The 24,744-nt window shown below is 39.6% G+C and overlaps 1 protein-coding gene across 2 annotated transcripts in view; it reads left to right on the top strand.

The window, feature by feature from the left end:
• Nucleotides 1–24,744, top strand: part of TUBGCP2 (tubulin gamma complex associated protein 2) — a 1,158,397-nt gene that overhangs the window by 174,988 nt on the left and 958,665 nt on the right. For both annotated transcript variants that reach the window (XM_044056780.1, XM_044056781.1), the window contains exon 5: nt 13,861–14,020. In XM_044056780.1, the coding sequence (XP_043912715.1) occupies nt 13,861–14,020 (160 nt within the window). The remainder of the gene's footprint in view (nt 1–13,860; nt 14,021–24,744) is intronic.

The following is a 24,744-nucleotide window of genomic DNA, read 5'->3' as shown; positions in this document are numbered from 1 at the left end:
AGGATTCACTGGAATTAGGGATATAGACAATAGGCAAGAGGGAGCTGGAATTTATTGGAGAAAATGGCAGAGGAACCAAAGTATTGGGAGAAAATAACTAGAGAGGGAAAGATGATAGAATGGGAAGATGCCAAGTATTTATTTGGACTGCAGGTTATAAATTGCCTTCCCTATCAAAGATTGATATCAGATTATAGGCAAATAGAAAGAAATGGGGGGGTCCTAAACGGATGACCAGCACAGCATTTTTAGTAGAATCTAGAACAGAAGCTGCCATTAAATAAGGACCAACTGTTAGAGCATATAAAATATTGCATGATGACTATCAGAATCAATCAGAGGAGGTTAGAAAGGATTGGGAAGAGAGATTGGATAAGCAATTTACAAAGAAACAATATGTATGTCTCCCAAATATGCTACAAAATCTAGAAGATTTAGGATTTTATAAAACAAAGCTTTCAGGAACACAGATCCCTTCATCAGTGTGAAAAAAAATGTCAAAACTTCCATTTAAATACTAAAACAGGCAAGATCACATGGTATAAGCCCCCCAATTAGAATATAAACATAATTAAAAACAATCAACGCATCAAAAAGCAATTAATACAGAGTTAAAGTGCACTTAGTAGCAGCTTACTTAAGAGGCATTTGCTTTAACCTCAAAACTGGTTTTAATGTAACCATTGTGTTTAAACCAGTAGAAGAATCAGCATTCAATTGCAAGATCCATTCATACTCCATCAGTTCTAACTTATTATTATGGTCACCTCTTCTTATATTTTTTACCAAAGTTTGTATCACTGTGAACCTTATATGTATGCTCTGGACCACTATCTAAAACATGCTTAGCAAGGGGATTGGTTAATGCTTTCCTTCTAATATCTGAATGATGCTCAATAGTACGGTCCCTTAACCTCCTAGCTGACTTTCCTACATAGAAGGAGGGACAAGAAGAACAAGTCCCTAGATATACTATGAAAGTAGTGTTGCATGTAGCAGAGGATTTGAACAAATATTTCTTTTTAGTTACTGGGTGAATAAACTCACTCTCCTGACTTATAAACTTACAGCTAGAACGATTTAGACATGGAACAGTTCCTTTCTTATTAAAATTTACATGGGGAATAGTTAACTTCATATCCTTGTAACAGAGACATTGTTTTAAATTCCTACAATTCCTAAAAGCAAATCTGGGTCTAGTACTGATATATTTGTCTATCTCTGGTATTGTTTGTAGTATAACCCAATTCTTGGCAATGATATCCATTACAGCATGTGAAGCTCTACTATAGCTCATAATATACCTAAGCTCTAAGTTTTGCTTACTACTGGCTATGTTATTCCCATCTGTTGAATTTGAGAAGTAAGCTGCTACTAAGTGCACTTTAACTCTGTTTTAATTGCTTTTTGATGCGTTGTTTTTAATTATGTCTGTATTCTAATTGGGAGGCTTATACCATGTGATCTTGCTTGTTTTAGTATTTAAATGGAAGTTTTGACTTTGTTTTTTTATTCACTGATGAAGGGATTTGTGTTCCCGAAAGCTTTCTTTTATTAAAATAACATTTCTACAAGTCCAGCATGTTATTTTGTATCTGAACTGCTTGCTGGGCTTAGATTTATTGGTCGTAGATCTCTTGTGCAAGATATATTTCATTGAAGATCTCTACTGAATGTATTTTGTGTGGTGCCCTCCATCCTTTGTGGATTATACAGACTTACACAGACTTTATAAGGACATTATGGAAGACAAGAAATGTTTGTTTGATTTGTTAAGGGTATGTACTAACCCTCTCCTATCAGGAGCTACAAATTTAATGACTGCTAATACCAGCACTTTAGCTGTGAATGTTGAAGAGTTTTCTGTGCATGTTAAAACCTTGGAGAGAAAAGTACAGGAATATAAGCATTTGCAATGGCAACGCTTAAGCTTTCAGGCATATTTAGAGTTGGGAATTGTACCAAGGGGTCACCGGATTCTAAAAATGCCTACTTATCCTACTTTGTATCTGGATCTCCTAAAAAAGTGGCAGATGTTGAATTTAAAGTTAAGTGCAGATTATATGTCTCTCATGAATGACTTTGAGCAAATTGAGAGAGATGTACAAAAAGAGATCTTAAAAAGATGAAATATTTCTTATATGCCTGCTTTCAAGGACAATATTCTAATGTACAATAATATGTTAGAACGTTCGCATATTTATGAGGTCCAGCTGGAAGCTGGTAAAAAACGGAAACTACAAAGAGATGTATGTGATTTTCGAATGGGTAATATCTCCTGGCTGAAAACGGAAACTTCTGCACTTAAGACTGGGCCTTCAAATAGAGGCGCTATGTATCTGCTGGATGAATTTACAGCTGCTATTGAGCCTCTTAATAATACTCTGAATACCATGGAAAATCCAGACCAGTTTTCAGTGGGTGCCTCTGCTCCAACAGGCGACACAAGTGATGTCGTAGCAGTGAGAGAGATGCATGGTGCTGAGAACACAACAGACACAGGCGTCTTTTTTATTCATCTGATCAGAGAGAGTTCCAGTGAAACAACACAATACCTCCAGGAGTCATTCGAGAGGGAGGGGAGCCAAGGAAACAAGATGGTGTCGTGCTTCGTTGACAAAGAGCAGAACTGCCAACAACGAATGGAATGTAAATGGTCAGTGATAAATCTCTGTAGCTTTGAATTAAGCCCGGTGGAGATATCATTGTTTGAAAAAGGCTTACAAGTTCATACCTTCTGCTATTGACACTTTAGAGAATGCTCTCACTGATTTAAACTTTTTGTACGAAATTGGTCTTTGAAACTGTTATTTAAAGACACTGAAGCTGCTAAACTGTTGTTTAAGAAACCTAGTGTTTTTATACCAGTTTATCCGCCTGTTTTACTTGCATTCCATGTTTGTGAGAAAGAAATAAGGAATATGTATGAAAAACGAGAGTGGCCAAGAAAATATAATCTCACTAAAGAAGAGTATTCCTCTTTACTGCTGTTGCAGAATGAACCTACCATTGTGATTAAACAAGCAGATAAGGGGGTTGCTGTTGTTATTTTAAGCAAAAAATTATTATTTTGAGTTGATGGATGATTTACTTTCTGATAATACTGTGTTTCAGAAAATTGATTTTGACACTCTTAAACGTTTGATTTTTTAGAGTGAATAGTTGTGTTTATGACTTGTAACTGATGGGTGATATTACGCTAGAATTGTATAACTATTTTACTATATCTTGCCTCTTAACTCTTGTACTTTATGGACTCCCCAAAGTGCATAAAAACCTGACACATCCACCAATGAGGCCCATAGTCTCCAGAAAGGGATGGGTCACAGAACCCATCTCATTGTATTTGGAAAGTACCCTGAAACCATTATTGGGAGATGTAAGAAGTTTTATACTAGATACTGGGGACGTTTTGCAGAAACTTTGTGTGGCACTCCTTGAATCAAAGTGCAGACTTTATCTTTGTTACCTTAGATATCAGTTCTCATTTTACTGTCATCCCTCATGATTATGAAATAGAGGCAGTACGTGAGAGTATCGTTAGGTGTGGGAGACATACCCCAAGACTGATAGAAACTATTTGCGAGTTGCTAGACATCGTCATCATGACTAATGCTTTCTTGTTTGATAAGCAACTTTTCCATTAGACTTCAGGGGTAGCCATGGGAACATCTGTAGCCAACACCTGTGGAAATCTAGCCCTGAGTAGATGGGAATCTGAATTTATCTTTAATAATAATTTATGGTATTATAACAAGATTACATTCTTTAAGAGGTTTGTGGACGATGTCTTTTTAATATGGGATGGCAACGAACAGGAATTGCTTAGCTTTTTGACTTACATAGACGCCACAACAAACTTTTTGAAATTTAAGATGAACTCTAAGGACAATATACAGTTCTTAGATGTTTCTTGATTAAGAATGGGAATAGGATTGACACTACAATCTACAAAAAAGATGTGCAGGTGAATAGGTACCTACATCGGAAGAGTATGCACCCGGGGCGTATATTTATGGGAATTGTAAAAAGTCAACTTTTGAGAGTTAGTAGGAATAATACTGACATGATAGATGCCTTTGTTAAATGAATGAGATGTCAGATTTTAAAATAAGGGGCTATGATGAGCATCTTTTGGAAAACATAAAACGAGAAGTTTTAGGTGAAGGAGACAATAGTGCTAAACCTTACTTCTCGAATTCAGTGGATGGAGATAACATAGCCAGTAGTAAGCAAAACTTGGAGCTTAGGTATATTATGAGCTATAGGAGTTTGCATGTCCTCCCTGTGGTTGCGTGGGTTTCCTCTGGGTGCTCCAGTTTCCTCCCACATCCCAAAGACAATGCTGTAGGTGAATTGGACACTCTAAATTGGCCCTAGGTGTGATTGTGTGCATGTGTGTGCCTTCTGTGGAAGGTTGGGCACCGGGCTGGTAACTCGACACTGTAAAACTCCACTGCCAATCATGAGCGGACAGGTGATCCGCTGTGGTGACCCCTAACCGGGAAAAAGCTGAAAGAAGAAGAAGAAGTAGAGCTTCACATGCTGTAATGGATATCATTGCCAAGGACTGGGTTATACTACAAGCAATGCCAGAGATAGATAAATATGTCAGTAATAGACCCAGATTTGTTTTTAGGAATTTAAAACAACGTCTCTGTTACAAGGATATGAAGTTAACTATTCCCCATGTAAATTTTAATTTTAATAAGAAAGGAACTGTTCCTTGTCTAAATTGTTTTAGCTGTAAGTTTATAAGTCAGGAGAGTGAGTTTATTTACCCAGTAACTAAAAAGAAATATTTGTTCAAATCCTCTGCTACATGCAACACAGCTTTTATAGTATATCTAATGACTTGTTCTTGTCCCTCCTTCTATGTAGGAAAGTCAGCTAGGAGGTTAAGGGACCATATTATTGAGCATCATTCAGGTATTAGAAAGAAAATATTAACCAATCCCCTTGCTAAGCACGTTTTAGATAGCAGTACAGAGCATACATATAGGTTCAGAGTGATGCAAACTTTGGTAAAAAATATAAGAGGAGGTGACCATAGTAACAAGTTAGAACTGATGAAGTATGAATGGATCTTGCGTTTGAATGCTGATTCTTCTCCTGGTTTAAACACAATGGTTACATTAAAACCAGTTTTGAGGTTAAAGCAAATGTCTCTTAAGTAAGCCGCTACTAAGTGCACTTTAACTCTGTATTAATTGCTTTTTGATGTGTTGATTGTTTTTAATTATGTCTATTCTAACTGGGGAACGTATACCATGTGATCTTGCTTGTTTTATTATTTAAATGGAAGTTTTGACATTTTCTTTATACACTGATGAAGGGATCTGTGTTCCCGAAAGCTTTGTTTTATTAAAAAAGCATTTCTACAAGTCCAGCATGTTAGTTTGTATCAGAACTGCTTGTTGTGCTTAGATTTATTGGTCGTAGATCTCTTGTGTAGGATAATTTTTCCTCAGGTAGACAGCAAATGTTAGAGGTGTGACAGGGAAGAAACAGGTAATTGGGAACATATTTTCTGGGAGTGTGGTGAGTTGGCGAACTTTAAGAATTTCCTATGGGATGCTGTGTCGAAGATGCTGGGTGAGCAGATTGGTGTGACGAGGGAGATCATTTTTCTGAGCTGTGATACAGAATGGGAATTGCCTAGACATGATAAGGCCTTGCTGTCTAATTATGGTGGCTGCCAAAAAGCTATTACTAGAAAATGGAAATCAGAATCTAAACCAGCTATACTAATAGTAGTGAATATAGTAACAGAGATAAAACAACGGGAAATGAGAGTTTTAGAAAAGGGTAGGAGTAAACTACGTAGGAAAAAATGGGAATTGTGGGAACAATACATACAGGGGAGGAATGAGGTTTAAAAGAAGGCATGACTTAAATGAACTATGTAATGTTTGACTGAAAATAATTGGATAGATTATAAGTGATGTTTGGAACTGGGAGTGTGTCATTATGGTATGTGATGTAAAATGCATGCAACTAGGATTGTATCGTTGTGGTTTGTTTTCATTTGTATAAATTTATGATTGCTTGTGTCATAAGTGATGGTTTAATAAAGGTGTTTCTTGTTTACAAAAATTCCCACCTGATTTCCTCTTTTAATGCATTAATAGCATGGTATCCTAAGTCATTTGACAACTTTTAAAATGAGACATTCATTTCCCTTCCTAAAAAGTTTTTTGTTATTTACAGTTTTGTTCATTCCAGTCTGTTCACTGGGTTCAAGCTTTTGAATAGTATATTGAGGTCCACAATAAGTGAGCCTTCAGAATACCAAGTTTGTATAGCACTTCTGCTACCTGTTATTATTTTCATAATTTTAGCATCATAGGATGGCGCAGTGGTGCAGCTGTTGTGTTGATGCCTCACAGCAAGAGGTTCTGTGGTTCGATTCTCGGCAGGGTTGCCTTCACTGCAGAGACTGCATGCCTTCCTGTGTTCGTGTGGGTTTCCTCCCGGTGCTTCGGTTTCCTCCCACGTCACAAAGACATATGTTTGGAGCTTTTCTCCCTTGGCCACTACTGATAATTGGCTTTTTTCCATGTCAGACTTTCCCAGTAAACAACAGTTAAATAAACAGGTTCATAGCTCCGTTCTAGGCTATCAGCCCTAGGGGCCTATACAAGCCTAGCCATAACAATTCCCTGGCTATTTCTTCCCACACTATTTACTTCCCTGGACCCCTGTCTAGCAGGGCGACTGACGTGATCCCCGGGGTGAATTTCCTTTCTTCCATCCAATCATCAAGATTCCTTTTGAAGAGGGCCAAAGAGGCTCTCTGCTTGACATGCATGGGCAGTCTATTCCAGAGTCTGGGGAGTCTCTGGGTCAGGAACCTATCCCTCCAGCATGTTTTGTTTATTGTGATGACAAAAATAAATTTTGCAGTGTGTATTGTTCATCTTGTCCCATTACTGTCCCATATTATACAGTAAAATCAGTAAATTAAGAAGTCTCCCAGTGTTTTCCAGTCCAGCAGTCTTGTTTCTCTTTCAGTAGATTGCTACCAGCTGCCACTAGTTCTCCATCTCCATCTCTTGAACTTTCTTCTTCTATTTTCCCAATGATTTTTACTGTTTCCCTTAATCATTACTGTCTTTGAAACAATGGAAAATATCCATTCTCTTGCATACTCCTCTGCTGTTTATGCTGTCCCTTTTCTGTTAACTCCTTCTGATACCTGCATTTCTACACCAGACTTGACCTGTAATTAGCAGGCTTCTGAATATATGCTAATGCTCCATCAGATTGTAAGAAAGATTTAGATCCATTAGTAAAGATTCTCATTGTGGGAGTGTATAGAAGGCACCAGCAAACACCACTTTCCTTATAAGCCTATATCGCTAGAAGAAATAGATTCCGCGTCTTATATGAATAGTATGGTTCCACAAACACTCTTACTCCATTATTCAACAGTTTTTTTTTCCGGGCTGACAGATGATTCAAGACTCTGTGTTTAAGTTCATAAGACTGGAATTATTGGACATGCCATCCTAGTCGCCTCTCTCAGTGGTGTCCAAGGAGCCCTGTGGGCTTTCTCTATACTTATTTCTGCTTCTCTCATTCCTGTCCATAGTGTGATCCATTGCTTTACTGCATCTTCACTTTTTTGCTGCTCCGGTTTGTTGGAACGCCTATTGTTTTAATATTTTTTCTCCTGACTCTGCCCTTGAAGTTGGGAAGCTTTGCCTCATCACAGTCCACTCGTACGTCTGCCACCTCCATCCTAGCTTTCATTTCCGTGTTGTCTTCTATTACTACCCAGATTGTATCAGAATGCTCAATGAGCTTACTTTGCAGTTCTTCAATCTTCTTTTCGTGATTGTGCATGTTCTCTTATAGAATTGCCTTTACCGCTTTAATCTTGGTCCAGACTGACATCAAGGTTATGAAGCCTTCCATTTTGTCTCCATCTCTTGCTGTTTGATTGTCAGATCCTTGTTTTGCACATTCTGCTGCTGTTTCCTTTTCAGTTTAACTGACATCCAAATCCTCACTCTTTCTTCTTATACAGAAACTTTAGTTTTATACTATTGCACTAATTTTTATCCCAACTCTTCTTTATGATGCAAAGCATGGGGGAAATGCATGTGCTTCAAAGCACCACCATGCCAGAAGTACCTACCCACCTAAATTTTGTCCTCTCTGAAAAAGTAATTGCAGATGTCTGTGCCGAATGCTTCAGTGCCATGTAGAAACAAAGTCTGGTTAGTGCACATAAACTTTGCAGACTATTAACCTTCTCGGCAGTATATTATTATCTTTCTTGGGCAGAACTACTAAGATAACTTGTCTGTATAACAGATGACACGTACAACACTGTACAGTTTGCATGGTTTATTGTCTTCAAGTTTGCTTCTCATACAACATGAAAGATATTCTCCATTAAGCAGCTTTAACAAGAAATCGGATCAGATCTCACATATATACATTCTTATGAAAGCAATCTTTTGGGAACTCTTAAAGTTATTATTTCTGTATTTCCTGATGTCATACAGTCTGTTTATTAAACTTTTAAGGAGTCTTTCCTGTTTGAAAATGTTTCTTAATGAAAACGTTTTTTCGCTACTCCCCGCACTTGATGTCATGCAGTATGTTAATAAGTTCCTTTGTGTTTTGTTTTAGGGTGAATTATGTAACAATCTAGGAAGTCTGTTGATTTTTGCACCTGGGTCCTTATCTGTTTCCATTGAAGTGTGTACCAGATACTGTACATTCAGCTGAATACATTTTTTTAAGGAATTATCCTTATCGATGTTTTTCTCAAGCTGTACTAGACTTTCATGTTACATTTACAGATGAATGCCATTTTATTTTATTTTTAGCTGAGAACATTTAACCCTTTAATACATATATGCTAGCGAACAGAAATGTATGCATCTAACTGACTTATAGTATTTCTGCATATATTATAGCAACAGAAGTGTATATGCATCTAACTAGCAAAAAGGTGTACATGCATTTATAAATCTCTAAATATATGTCTAGCACTCTGTGTGCCTCAAGTCTCTGTAGCCAATCTCATCAGTCTTGTTATATATTCTGTAATGTGAAGTATCTGTAATGTACATTTATATTGTAATGCAATTTTTATCACTTTTGTATGTATTTTCTCTCATACTAAACTAAAAATCTCCTGTATGTAATCTGTTGCAATTGTAACTAGAAAAGACTACAGTTTGTACACCTTTGACACTGTGATTAACTGTGTTTATATATTATTTGTTAATATTTTGTGTTCATCAAAAATTTCTATTTGAGCCTTTTCTGAAAGGCAGATTTGCCCTGACACACTTTTCTGGTACACAAATGCCAGTAAATAAATAAATAAATTATAATTTATAATTATAATAATTATATTTTTTAACCCTTATTTTTAGTAGTGCAATAAGCATGTGATTTATTTTATGTAAAGTTAAAGTGAACAAAAATTCATATAAAAAACATTATGGTTTGTTTTCTTTTCAGTTATTGTACTTGTTTTCATGTAATAATTTAAAATGTGAAAATATAAAAAAAAAAAAAATCAAAGATCAAGTAGAGCCATGTCCTGTTCTGTCTTTAATTGATAGCATACTTGTAGCACAGCACCTTTGATACTGTCTGATGTCTTTATGCCTCTTGTGTGAGGCATAGCCTTTGGCTTTTTTGTTCTCGTTCCACAACAATTTGTACAAATTTTTTTTTTTTTTTTTGCATTTTTTTTCAGTGGCAGGCTTTTAATGTAGAAGTTGCAGTCCTTGCTTGGTACCTTCCTGAGTATGATGCCAACTTCTGTGTCGATTGGTCCACATCTCCACCATCATAGGTTCATACTAGGCTATCTGCCCTAGGGCATTTATAAGCCTAGCCAGAATGTGTTTGGCTTTTTCCACCCATTTTAAATTTATTTTGCTATGCCCTCTTTCGAGGTTAGTATACTGTGCCTCTGTCTAACAGTGACACAGAAGTGATACCCGGGGTAAACCTACGATCTCCCATCCACTCATCAAGATTCCTCTTGAAGAGAGTCAGTGAGGGACTCTACCTAACCTGGACTGGGATTTTATTCCAGAGTGAAGGGAGCCTCTGGGTTATGAACCTGTCCCTCCAGCATGTCCTATTTATTTCAGTGCTGAGGTTCAAGTCTCTCGAGCGCGTAGCTCGATGGGATTTGGATTTTCTGAGGTGCAGCATGTCCATTAATTCCGGGTTGGACATGGCTTTATACATCAGGCACAGATCGCCTCTGAACAGGCGGTATGCCACTGAGTAGAGCTGGAGTTTCTTTAACCGGGCAGCATATGGCATCTGTTTGAGCCCTTTGATCCTCTTGGTGAGGTACTTTTGGGGTCTTTCCAGTTGCTGCAGGTGTCTGGTAAGGTACATCCCAAAAGGGGCATTGTACTCAATTATGGGCCTGATGAGGGATGAGTAAAGAGGCACGATGACCTCCCTGATCTAGATGTGAATCCCTTCATGATTAGGTGGGCTATATAAAATGTTTTTTTAACCACTTTGGCCACGTGGTTGTCAAATGAGAGATTGCTATCAACTTGGGTCCCCAGGTCCCTAATTACTTCTGCTGTACTTAATGGATTACCACCTATGTGGTAATTTGTGGGCACTTTGTTTTTGCCAAAGGGGATGACTATACACTTTTTGGCATTTAGCTTGAGGCCATGGCTCTGGCACCAGTTGTCTGTTTCTATGAGGCCCTTTTTGAGGATGCTTGTGTCGGCTGGAGAGTAGATTATGCCGCCCAGTTTGCAGTCATCTGCGAACTTGGTCAGCCACAGTCCTTCCGTGTTGGCCTTTCTTTTCTTACTCTTCCAGAGGAAAGTAGAGACCTCATAGATGCCCTAAATGCAGAGCTGGGACCCCCCTTTGCCTGTTTTGGCTCTTGAACTGGCTGGATGTGGTAATGGTCTTGGATATCTCTGTCTTGGTGACCTAGACTATTTGGATCATAGGGGATAGAATTGGTTAGCTCCTTGATTAGCCCTGCGGGTACAGCTGATCCTGAGTTATCTGGGGGGGGGGGTACTAGAACAGCTAGTCTACCCCTCCTCTGTCTTTCCCATTTCCTTCTTTTCGCAAAATGTCCATTGTGCAGTTAAGGGAGAAACCCATATTTTTTTACTGTATGAGGGATGGTAAAAGTTTCCTTTGCTGAAGAGAAGGATGGACCCATCATGAGAACCGTGGCTTGATCTATGGGTCTTTTTTGAGCTTTCCTTCCTATCCCAGAAGGAGGGGGCATTACTTTACTCCTGCTTTGCTTTTTCTGTACGAAATTTCAGAGCCTCTTGCCACACTATCCCTGCAAGGAGGGGGCATTACTTTATTCCCGCTTTGCTTTCTGTGTGCAAAATTTCAGAGCCTCTTGCCACACTATCCCTGCTTCAGTGGGCCTTAGTGGTGGTCTTCTTGGAATGATTGTCCTCCCATTCGTGATGCTGTCAGAATGAGACATTCAAAACCTTCCCACTGGAATGTTCTTTTGACTGGGGAGTCTGTTTGGGTTCCTGCAAGTAACCGTTATTATTTAGCAGGTAGCTTTGATACCCATGCAGTTGTCTCCTGTCTTGCAAGCATCAGTATTGCTTGCCCTTGTTTACTTATGTGAGTGGATTATCATGGCTCTATTTGGCCAGGTTGCTTACATTTTGTATGGTCCTCTTCTGTCTGGATACCAGAGAATCCTGCTTGCAGGCATGGCTGAGGTCCTTAGAGGGGCTTGGGGGAGGTTGTCTTCTCCACAGCTGGATGTTTTAGAGCTGGGAGAAGTGTTTAGACTCAGTCTGGGAAAATGTTTTGACAACTGTTATGAGTTTTTCCTTTGTCTGCCTTTTTTCTTCAGGGGACTGAACCTAGAGTAGGGAGGATAGGAATCTTGTTTAGACTAAACCTGGATTTGTGCTTTTTGCACCCCCCGGCCTAGACTTTTCATTTATTTTTTTTTTTTGCCTCCCTTTTTGGCCCAGATGGAAGTTTACTTTTTTTGGCTGTCTGGTTGGGGAATATATGGCTGCCTTGGGTGTACCAGGGATATAACCTCTCCAAAATTCGTCCATTTGGAGTTCATGCAGTCAGATAATTCTGGTGGAATGAGTTTTTGCATTTTGTTTCTTAGGTATGCTTGCTCCTTTCTGTTTGTTGGGGAGGAGAGAGAGGAGTGGCCATTTGGGATGGGAGGAGATCTGAGCTCTACAAATAGAGTTCTTTGCAAACAGGACTTGTCTACTACTGGGTTATTATGAGCCTCTCCTCTTGTTTTTTTTTTTTCAACAGGAAATCATAGATAGAAGATGACATGGTGTGTTTGTATCTTATTAGGGGATTTCCATTCCATAGCCTTGTTCTCGTACCATTTTTTGTTCAGAGATGCAGTTCTCTACTTTTAGTGTGCCTAAGAACTAAAGTGAGGACATGGATTTCTTACCTTTGGATGGTGTTGGAACCTTCCCTGGGACTTCTCAGTGTGTCATCTCTTGTGGGGTAGCTTCCTTGTTCCTTTTAAGGTACTTGCCTGAAGCCCTTTTTCTTCTGGGTTCTGCTGACTGCGAGCTTTGTTCTTCAGGAGGAACTGTGAGCTACTAGAACGCCTTTCACTTGAGTTCTAGTAGGAGTGCTTTTTCATATGGACATAACCGCACCTGTTACCTCTATAAGTTGGTTATTATAGGCATTAGAGTGATTTCTGGACACATGTTGTTCAGCCTTGCTTGTACTGAAGGGGCTAGAGCAGTGATGACGAACCTATGACATGCATGTCAAAGGTGACACACGCCACAACGTTTTGGGTGGCACATCAGTGATCATCACCCGAGTTACCAAAGACACTGCTTTTGCATTCATTGCTCATGCGAAGTACACTGAATTATTTTGAGCCAGGAGCTTTTGATACGCCAGACCCAAAAGGATCGCCATCACTGGGCTAGGCCTTGATTCCTGGCAGAGAAAAGATGAGGTCCTTTATTCAACTGTTTGATTAGGTATTTCCCTGGAGAGGGCTGTTGTCTGTCCCCCACTGGGGATCTTGCCATTCCAGAGTGTTTGCACTTCTTGTCTGACATGCTTCCTCATCTGCAACTGAACTATTAGTCCAGGGGTGCGGGAGTTTATATACAGTAATTTCTTCCTGCTGGCTTTCCTTCTTCCTTTGTCCCAGTTTTCTGGCCTTCGGGTGGCTTACCTTTCCGACCTCACTGTAGGGCGATTGTCTTATGTCTGTCGCTGAGGAGGTGATCATTGCCCTTAAGTAGCTATATTCTCCTAATGGCTCACTACATTGAATGGGTTTTGATATAGTACATTTTGAACTTTGTATCACCTGTGGCTCAGGTCATGGCTAAAAAGGGTCATTGGATCACCCCACCTCCCCATTTAACAAATACACAAGTAAGCAAGTACTGAACTCTTCTCATTGATAATGTTTGGAAGTCTATTGCAGTCCGAATGTGGAATGTGAAAGACTAGTACTATTTTTTTAGGGTACAGCAATTTTCATGCACTGAAATTAGGCTTCCCCTTACCTTCTGTCTTCAGATTTGGATCACTGGACAAGAGGTAGTGTCTATTGGCAGATTCTTGATCTGACCTCTGTTATAATGGCATAAATGTTTATTTAACTGTTTATAATGTGTATCTGTTTAATATAGTTTGGTTGAATTAGTTAAAGAACAGTACTTTGATGGTTTGTCATTCTGAAATCCAAGCTAATGAATTCAATGTTCTTATCCTCTGTAATGGGAGTTGTAAACGAAACACAATGACCGCTAGTGATCTAAAATGCAAACTACATAAAACTGCTATTGATCCTCCATGTAACTTTTATGTATGTTTTATTGTTTCAAACAGCCCAATGAAGTACTTCGGAAGATGCTTCGAGATAAGCACATCAAGAAGAACACAAGCCAGCCTATTCCACTCTTTCCTGCATGGGTATATGACAGGCCTGCTCTTACTGGAGATTTCATTACTGGATCTAGTGCTACCAGTGAGCCAGTGGTATCTATAGGTATGTTTTTATTCAGTCTATACTTACATTAGATAGCTTCAGTCAGCAATATTCATCTTTAATTTCTCTGAAGTTTTTTTTCCCTGACATTTGATTTTCCCAACTTGCATCCTCATTAAAATTCACATGTTCATGAATCTTTTTCATTTGAACAATGCTCCTCTCTCCCACCAAACTTTCCAAAGGGAAGACAATGCTCAGTTTCACACTTCACTGTTAAGGTTGTACTAATTGTTAAAAACTACACTTTTTCTGTCATTATTTATTACTGTTTTAATGTCTAAGTGCATCTTGTTTTCTTTTCTTGATAGGCTGATCTGTTCCCTTTGTGCCTTCTGTACCAGAAGCGTTATTGCAAAGGTTTTGACATCACAGCTTCTGGCACAGTAGTGGACTGATGTCATAGCAAAAGTCTTTAATGTCAGGTAGTTAACCTACACAGTAGATGTACTCATCAGAAAATGTGAGTGGAAAAAAATAGCCACCTTGGGGAGGCCCCCAGCTGACCTATAACTGTGTAGAGCCTACAAGGGTTGCTGAAAAAAAATCTCCTTGCAGCCTTTCTGTTTGATCACACATATGGTCATTCAGCAGCAGTTATGTAATTGTGTTATCTAAATCATAAGCTGCAAAATGTATAATAGCACTTGGCCAAAAAAAAAAATTCTGAGATTCTTCATGTTTGTTCTACAGTCCTGCATACTGAAGTACTTAGCTGTCTTAAGTAATGTGCAGATGTGCTGTCCTTGTACTCCTGACAGTCTTCTGAGTCTTCTGGTGTGTTAAGCTGCCTAAAGGTCTGTGTGTTGTGTTAGGAGTTAGGTGTCTGTTAGGTAGAGTGCTCTTGATTGTAAAGTCAGATCTTCTAGGATTTCTTGAAATATGGCTGCAGTAAAAGGAGTAGTTTGTTTTATCACTCAGTACTGCCCAGCCTGAGCCACAAGGATGATGCTGATGGACAGTTTGGAATAGCTATTTAACCAGCATGTTTTTTTAGAAGGTGGAGGAAAAGGGAACATGCAGAGAAAAGTATTGCAGATACAATGAGACCATGCTAACTGTACATAGACTATAAATGGAACCTAGACTTTAATACCATGAGACAGTGACATTAAGTACTTTATGATACGCTCAGCTTGTTTCATCTTCCTCAAGAGAACTGATGTTGTCATTCTGAGAAATGTTCTGCAGTAAAATAAATATAGAACTACTTTTTTTTTTCATGTTTTGTTACCGTTCGGAAAAATGTTGGAACTGCCTTTTGTGAAGCCATGTCTTGCATGGCCAGCTCTCCTCAGACAGAAGACATATGCTGCTTACCAGTCCCTCAGTTCTTTTGTTACTTGCACTGACTGGATCTCTTCTTGATATTTATCATAGCGAAGTTCAGCTGAAAGAAATGCAGATTTTCACACAAAGGATCGGTATGATTAACAATTTCTCAAAAGGACCATTTTCATACTTGCCTGTTTTATGTCTGATCTTCACTGTTTGTTTCATCTCTGCCAATGTTTGCAGCAGAGGCACACAGAATCTGCCATTAGAAGCTAAAGGTCTTTCTTCTTGTGCATCGCTTGACAGAAGTACATGCAGACAAAAACCCAGAAAGAGCACCATTTTTTGTTCAAAGGCTCACATGTTCAAGGACACCTGACATCAGACAAATAGATATAAAATAAGGCATTGGGAGATCCAGATCTAAGGACACAGTGAGTTCAGTAGCTTCTAAGTTACTGGAGCTGTGAAAGTTGCAGTGAAGAAGAGCCTTCACTGCTGAAGGTGAATGCTGGCTAGACCTAGTTGCCACGACTGCCTACTGCACATTTTCCTTGGACAGCACTAGTCCTGCTTCAAAGCTTGTAACAAGGCAATCATGAGGCTGACAGAGTATAAATCTGGCTGTACATATTTTGCGTATTATTTGCTTGGGCATCATATGCTCAAGTTGTGTGGTGTGGGAGGGACCTTACTAACAGGAAGAAAGAGTGGATTAGAAAAACATTTTTAGCTGGCTGCATTTTGCTAACTAACTGATCAAGTGTTACATATAAATAAGGACACCCCTGGGTAAAAAAACATGTTCTTGTGATTTTTTTTAATATGCTGTATATTTAACTCGTATTGCATAAGATAATTTATGTTCTTGAGTCAATGCTGCTGTGTATTTTATATATAAGCAGGTTAGTCTCAAGGAATCATGCAACAAAAACTTTGAATGTTGTCTGACTACTCCATTGGAGTTTTGCCTGTTGCCAAGGTAAGCAGAATGCATGATTTGGTTGTAAATGACTGAACACTTTTATCACCACTCTGTTCATAGGTGTGTTTGATACTGTAACTCTACCATTAACTTAAGTAAACGTATTGGAGGCTGGCAAGGAAATACTACAAAGTCGTAAGGGAGGCAGAACAATAGTGGGTCTCCAATCTGGTCCTGGGGTTTTGCATCCCTAAAAAATGCATGTCGTGTGCAGTGACCAGTCTGAGAGCTAACATAGTTCCTTTAGATTCTATTTTAAATATACACCCTTGGCATGTGGGATCTAAGGTTGTAGACGGGCTTTAAAAAAAAAAAAAGATTTTAACTCGGCTTTATGGCTGTAAAGTTGGTAAAGTCATATGTAATCACTTAGCTTATGGCCAGGGAGATAATCATGAAGCTCAGTCAGATGTTCCAGTACTGGTCAGAGACTAACATTGTCCTCCTTTAAGTAGACTTTCCCCAAATATTCCAGGTGCAGATTTGCAGTCATACTGGTTTTAAAGGTTGCCGAGAAGAAGGGAGGTACTCCGCTTGATATTTAAGAGCAATGTATTGCTAAAATGAGGGGTGCATTGTGTTAGGTACCTGTTGTATCATGCTGCATTCTTGATGTGGCAGTGTAGATTTACTTCACTAGAATCGGCGTTTGCTTCTCCACTTGTTCTCTTTATGCAAAGGAGTTCAGAAAGTGCTGGGTCATTTGTAGCATGGAATGCTAAACAAAGATATCTCCACAGGGCCCTGTATGACACTAACTAGAGGGATAGGGCTTGTAGTCCATCAGAGTGGCTAAGGGTACAGGGACTTCAGAATTTGGTGAGAAAACATTGAGGTCTCTAGATGGTTTAGATGTTTAGTGAGGTACATGCCAAAGGGGGAATTAAATTCAGTTGTGCTTAATAAGGGAGGAAAATAGTGAGATTGTAACTCCTCTGAAACTTAAGAAGATAATTGGAACAATAAATTAGACAAGTTAGAAGGATTTTTTAACTATGAGACGTATAGTAGTTAAAGGAGAGTTTGCTATTAACTGAGATACCAAATCCCTATCACTTTGTCAGATTTAAGTGGAATGTTATCTGTATGGTATGAGGTAGTGATGCTTGATTTACTTAAGGAAACTGTTCTGCATTTCTGGGTGTTGAGGGTAAGATTGTGATTTATAAACCAGGCATTAATTTGATCCAGGCCTTGGTGGAGAATTTGAATATTAGAGCAGAGTGTGATAGCTTCACCCAGTTTCTATTACTTAGTAAACTTGGTTAGCCATAGTCCCTTAATATCAACTTGCATGTCAGAAAAGTATATGCCAAATATACTGCCAATATATATTGCCAATATACTGGCCGACAGATTCAGTGCCAACTTTACACCCCCCCCCCAAAGGACCAATCACAATACCAGTAGATTGTCAGGCACCCAGTATTACTGCTGCACAGGTTAAAACAGCACTGTCCAAGGCCAAGAATACAGTTTCTGTGGGACCTGACAATATCCCTGGCTGTGTTCTACATGAACTACATGAACTACAGAGTGAACTGGCACCTCACCTAAGTGCCCTGTTCAGTCACAGTCTCACCTCAGGCTTTGTCCCTACTGAATGGCGCACTGCAGTCATCTGTCTCCACAAAGGAGGAGCGAGTACAGACTTTGGGAATTATCGCCCCATTAACCTGATGAGTCTGATATGCAAAGCTATGGAATGCATCATCATGGACCTAATAAACAAGGATATAAGGAATCTCCAAACTCTGGATCCCACACAGTTTGGTTTTGTGAAGGGTAGATCATGCCTGCTCAACCTGGTTGACTTCTATGAGTCAGTCACCAGAGCTGTGGATGAAGGCAAGGTGGTTCATACAGCCTACCTTGATCTGACCAAGGCCTTTGATACCATTCCCCACTCAGGAATCATAGAAAAATTCAGTAAGCTAGGCATTAACTCCTATATCACTAGGTGAGTTGCAAACTGGCTCACAGATAGAACCCACAGTGTGTCCAAGTCAGACTGCCGGCCAGTCACGAGTGGAGTCCCACAGGGTTCGGTCTTAGGTCTTCTTCTGTTTGGTATCTACTTCTCTGAGGTCCAGGCCAACATGAAGGGACTCTGGCTGACAAAGCTTGCCAATGATTGCAAGTTGGGAGCTATTAACTCCCCAATTGATGTTGACATCCTACAGAAAAGCCTCACTGAGACCAACGACTTGTGTCAGAACCACGGCCTTAAGCTAAATGCTAAAAAATGTCGTCATCCCCTTTGGGAAAAACCTGGTTCCCATGAATTCCTAATTCGATGGTAGTCCACTGAACACAGAAGGCGTTATGAGAGATCTGGGAACAAGGTTGACAGCAACCTCGCTTTATACCACCACATTGCCACTGTTGTCAGAAAGTCCTTCTATGTGACACATCTCATTACTAAAGGTTTTGCATCCAGGAAGAAAGAGGACATTGTCTCCATCTACTCTTCCTTCATTAGGCCAATCATCGAGTACAATGCCCCATTTCGCATGTACCTCACTAGACAACTGCAACAACTGTAGAGGCCGCAAAAGTACCTCACAAAGAGGATCCTAGGCCTTAAACACTTGTCCTGTATGGACAGACTCAAAATCTCCAACTATGCTCTGTCTCATATCGCCTACTTAGAGGCAATCTCTGCTTGACTTACAAAGCCATGTCTGACCCAGCTCTGTTAGAAATGCTCCATCTAAAGAAATCCCAATCCCTCCGCACCACACGCTCCAGAGACCTCAACCTCATTACCACAATCAACAGAACATGCTGGAGGGACAGGTTCATAACCCAGAGACTGTCCATGCTATGGAATAAACTTCCCAAACGTGTCAAACAGAGCACCTCACTGGCCCTCTTCAAGAGAAATCTCGATGAGTGGATGGGAAATAGAAAATGCACCCTGAGGATCACTCCAGTGGCTCTACTCGACAGAGGCACTGGGAACTAAGGTCAGGTGGCACGATGCCAGGGTAATCCTATGGGCTAGACTTGTAAAGGCTCCAGGGCCATTAGCCTAGTACACACCTATGAACCAAAGATGAGGGGCCCAGGACAGAGATGTGTGGGAAACTGCTGGTGATTTTTTTTCTGCCTAGAGCAAATACTCCCCAACTTTAATGGTATGGGTTCTGTCAGATAATGGGTTCCCTATCCAGCGAACTGTGTATGGGTTAATGTTGAGTTGAGACAGTTTGCAATAATCTCGGCATGGGGAATAGAGTCAGAGGCCTTGGCAATGTCCTGGTATTCTGTTTGGACTGTGTATCACATGTCTTTGGCCTTGGTAACCCTTTTGATGAACTTTCCCTGGTTTAGCAAGCATGATCTGCCTTTTATAAATTGGTATGCTTCTAGGGATACAAGATAGCCTGTTTCATTATTTATACGCACCCCTTAGAGTTGACCCAGTAGTCAGGGACTTAGGGACACACACAGGTAGTAATCTAGCCTTTGATCATCATGTGTCTTCAGTGGTGAGGAAATCATTCTATGTTGCACAACTTATAAACAAAGGTATGGCATCTAAGTCCAAGGAAGTCATTGTTCCACTGTATTCTGCATTCATCAGACCTATAATTGAGTACAGTGCCCCTTTTGGTATTTACCTATCCAGGCAAAGTCAATAACTGGAACATCCACAGATGTTCCTCACTGAAAGAATACAGGGCATAAGTAATATGTCCTATGCAGAACGCCTCAAGGCCCTATCCCTGTATTCTGTCTCCTACAGGCTTTTGAGAGGAGATCTGTGCCTAGCATACAGGGCATTGTCAGACCCCCACTCTGATGAACCTCCTGCATATCCACAAAACAAACAGTACCAGAATTACCTGTTCTAAAGACTTAAACCTTGCCTGTGTTATAAATAGGAACAGGTGGAGCGAGAGGTATGTATCACAGACTTTTCCATCTGTGGAACAGGCTCCCCATCTATGTGAAGCAGATTTCCTCCCCAATACAATGCAAGTGCAACTTGGACAATTGGATGGGAAAACAGAAATTCATCCCTGGTTTGGCACCTATGTCTCTGATGCAAACAGGTAACCTGTAAATGGTTCATCTCCCAGGCCCATGCTTACAGTTATCAAGGGTATCAGAACTCATCAGAGGTTTGGGATGCATGGCTAGGCTTAAAAAGGCCCTTGTGGTCGTTAGCCTAGTAAACACCTATGACCCTATTTCATAACCTTGCAAGTGATATTAGTTAGACTAATAGACTTGTAATTCCTTGGGTCAGTAGAGGGGCTATCTCTGTTCAGCTTTATCCAAGGGCACCGCAACAGCTCATGTTCATAATTATTAATGCTGCAGTAGCCTAAGGCTATATGAGTTATATCAAACAAAAGGCAAAAATCAAACCAACATGTCCCACAGCAAGGCAGTCCTTTTTTAAAATCCACAAGGTAAAATAAATGCTAAAAGCATGTCAGACTAAGCGCTTTTGCCTGTTCTTATTCAGGCATCATCAGAGTCATGCAGCTACTAACATTATTCACTTTTAAATAGGAAGTTTGTGGTGACTTCATATCCTGTGTGTAATACTGGTTAACAAAGTGAACTAAAACGCAAATGTTAAAATGCATATATAAAACTGCATTGTAAATTGTCGATTTCAAAAAGTTCATTTTCTTTATTATTGACAGAGTGCTAATCAATAATAGAGGGGAAGACCCAGATTTGGACTGACAAGTTAAGGAAACAGAATGGCAATTGAGATTAAATGCCAAAGCTAGACCAGGCATAAATGATACCATTACTGTGACCTGTATTCTGAAAAGGAGAGCTAACTGCATCTAGAATTATATATATATATATATATATATATATATATATATATATATATATATATATGTGTGTGTGTGTGTATAAATATTTGTGCACAAGCAATGCAATGTCTTTAATTGTTTTAGTAATATACGTTTTAAAATAAGGTTAGTTATTAAAATTTTGATATGTTTATATTTTACATTTTGGATGTTTTATACGAATATGTATTAAGTGTTACAACATTGCAGAGATTGTAATAAGTTATTTTTTTTTTTACTGCTTGTGGACAGGTGTGGGGCTTGAACCATGGACGCATGCATGTGGAACTGGGACTCTAGCCATTACACGGTCTCGGTTTCTTTACAATGCAGTTTTACATATGCCTTTTAACATTTGCATTTTAGTTAACTTTGTTAACCAGCATTACACACAGGATATTGCCACGGTGGTATGGCGGTAGCATTGTTACCTCACAGCAAGAGGTTCTCCCGTTCGATTCTCGGCTTGGCTTGGGAGGGCCTTCTGTGTGGAGTCTGCATGTCCTCCCCGCAGTTGGTTAGCGTTCGAAAGACATGCATGCATAAATGGGCATGCCTTCGTTGAAGGTTGGGCGTCGAGCTGGCGCCTCGGCGTTTCGTAAAAATCTACTGCCAATCATTAGCGGACTGGAGTTCCACTGTGGCGACCCCTTACCGGGAAAAAGCCTAAAGACAAACAACAACAACAACACACAGGATATGATATCAGCACAAACTTCCTATTTAAAAGTGAATAATGTTAGTATCTGCATGACTCTGATGATGCCTGAATAAGAACAGGCGAAACCGCTTAGTCTGAGGTGGACTGCCTTGCTGTGGAACACGTTGGTTTAATTTTTGATTTTTGTTTGAGATTGCCTCATCATTATTTGCGATTAGAGGGTGCATTTCCAATACGAGTTTTATCCTGCCCCTTCAAAGTTAATAGCAAAAGCTAGTGAAGCAGGCAGTCACAGGATGAAGTCTGCTTATTCCACTGCAGATCCTGTAGTGTGAATCTACACTTCAGGACTGCATTAAGAAAAGAGAAAGTCATTTGTAAGAACATACTTTTAGAAATTGAGGTTTGAGGAAAAAAGTATTTAAGTAATGTGTTGGTGGAATTGATAATCATACAGCAGTGTGTGTGTGTGTGTGTGTGTGTGTGTGTGTAGGGGGAGGGTAAAAAGGCAAATTTGAGAGGTAACAGCAGGGAAATATAAAGGTGCCAGCACAGAAAGTGGTTAGAGTGTGCATTGGCTGTAGACAATCAGTAGATAAGCAGAGTGAAAGGGAGGTTGGGGAAAGTGGAGTTAGGAAATGTAAGATTATTACCATGAAGCGAATGTGTGCATTAGGTGTTGTTTTAATTGAGACTTGAAAGAATTCACCTGTGGTATTATTTTAAGGGCAAGGGAGTTGGATTCCCAGATTTATGAAATGTTGTGACGCCCGTGTACTGGCCCAGCAATTAAACAGCCTCAATCCTCACTACTAGCACCAGTGAGGGGCATCCACGTTGGGAGGATGACAAGTACACACACAGTAAAGTACAATTTCTCTTAAGAGCACACAGAGATCACAGTCTGGGGCTGGTTTCTCCCTTTCTCTCCAGATCCCCATTAAGACTCCCCACTGGCACAGCTATAGGGTTCAGAACTCAGCCGAGTAGTCAAGCGAACTTCCAGTACCCTCTCTGTCCAACCAGTGCTTCATATCCCTGCCCAAGTAGCTGACGCACACACACACTTTTGAGATCTTATTTATATACAAGCACACACACACACACACACACACACACACACACACACACACACACACACACACTCCTGTGGAAGGCTGGCATATGTTCACTAGCTATGTCCCCTTCTGCCCAGGCTATAAGGTAGTAATCCACTGTCACCAACTACTCTTACCAGCTACTAGAAAGGCCCTTACCAAAGGGTGTCCAATTCCACTGTGTAATATTACTATTATCCAAATAGTAAGTGTAACCCAGGGCTAAGGCTTTTGGAATGGCTTGTACAGTATCACCAAATACATGCAAGTACTTTGAGAGCTTAAATTATCCCTACATAAAACAGCCACAGTTAAAGGGTTTAAAAATATTTAATGTTAAATAATAAAAATATATTAACTCAACTCAATGATATTAGGGAGTTCAGAAATCACAGGAAATACTTTAAAACAACATTATAAGACAGTGACATAAATATAGAAAACAGCTAGACTAATCTGGCTACATTTCTATCTATCACTAAGAGAAACTGTGTTCTAAATGCTACTTGCAAGGCAGAGTGCTGGTGAGTTGTTGTCAGCTCTGAAGAAAATACAAAATGCTAAATCTTTCTCTCTGAGAAAGTCTTAAATTGATAATACACATTACTGCTGAGTCATTTCAGATTACATCATTCTTGACACTTCTACTTAAGTTTCCCAGGCTCACAGAATTTAAAATTTTAACATTTCTTTTTGTAATCTGCACCTGCCAGGAAGCCACAGCAATAAAAGACACTTTACATGTAAAACCTAGTAATTATTTCGATCTTAGAACAATAGAAAGAATTTCCTAGCAGTTCTATATTACAAGATTGAAGCTTTACTTAATTGAATAAGTAAAGCTTGAACTTGTAATATCGAAACCATAAATTGTTGAACGGCCGATTTAACCCAGGGAAGCACTTCCCTTGGCCGTTCTATGGAGTATGCCTGTTTCTCCAATTTGGAGCGATCTCAGAGTTGGTATATTTAGGTGGGGGTGTAAAGTTTTTTTTTTTTTTAATTCAGCCAAGGGAAGTGTTTCCCTTGGTTGAATCGGCCATTCAACAGTTTTAGCTGTCGTTATTACAAGATCGAGCTTTAGTTATTCGATGAACTAAAGCTTCAGTGTTGTAATATAGATGCTTTCCTAGCCCAGACATCCTGTCTCCTAGCTTGAGATCAAACAGCCATAAAATGCTTGGGTGCACTGTGGTTACATTCTTGAAGCTCAGAACATAACACCGTTTAATTACATTTGTTACACAAGCTTGTGGATCATATTAATATTTACAATGACATAGAATTATTTATAAAATTTTGTCTGGCTGGGCTGACAGCCCCTCAGTTTTTTACAGATGTGAAGCATATGAGTTAGGCTAGGGCTTGTTTTAGGGTTGTGAATGAATTTGTGTGTGATAAGTAGTTGAGACAGAGTCAGGGAATGAGGCAGTTTTAGCCGTTGTTGCTGCATTGGTGCTACAGAGTGGTTAGATTTGTATGCCCCATTAACGGCAAGATTAGGTACTTTGTTGTACCATTGTGCAATTATTTTGTTTGAGTTGCCTGAAGATTAGTGAGAACAGGGGCTGCATAGAAGAGAGTTGGAAGTAGAGAATTTGCCAGTAATGTGTTTTCTAGCATTGTATGCTGGTTTTATCCAATAGAAGGTGACAAATTTATTTTTATTTTTTATTACATCTTTATGTGGTAGTCTTATTTCAAGTTGTCGTTGATTAATAGCTTAGTGTGGCTTGCCAATTAAATTTTTATGTCATTTTTGAAGGTTAGAGTGAAGTGGGATTTCTGGATAGAGCTTTTTTGGGGGGGTTGAATATGATGAGCTTGGATTTTTTGGGGTGTTAGAAGATGTTGGTAATCTGATAGTGATGTTTCAGTAG

The sequence above is a fragment of the Protopterus annectens genome, chromosome 14.part0, assembly GCF_019279795.1.
Source record: "Protopterus annectens isolate FY-2018-M chromosome 14.part0, PAN1.0, whole genome shotgun sequence".
Classification (NCBI taxonomy): Eukaryota; Metazoa; Chordata; order Ceratodontiformes; family Protopteridae; genus Protopterus; species Protopterus annectens.
This window is presented reverse-complemented; position numbering and strand designations above follow the sequence as displayed.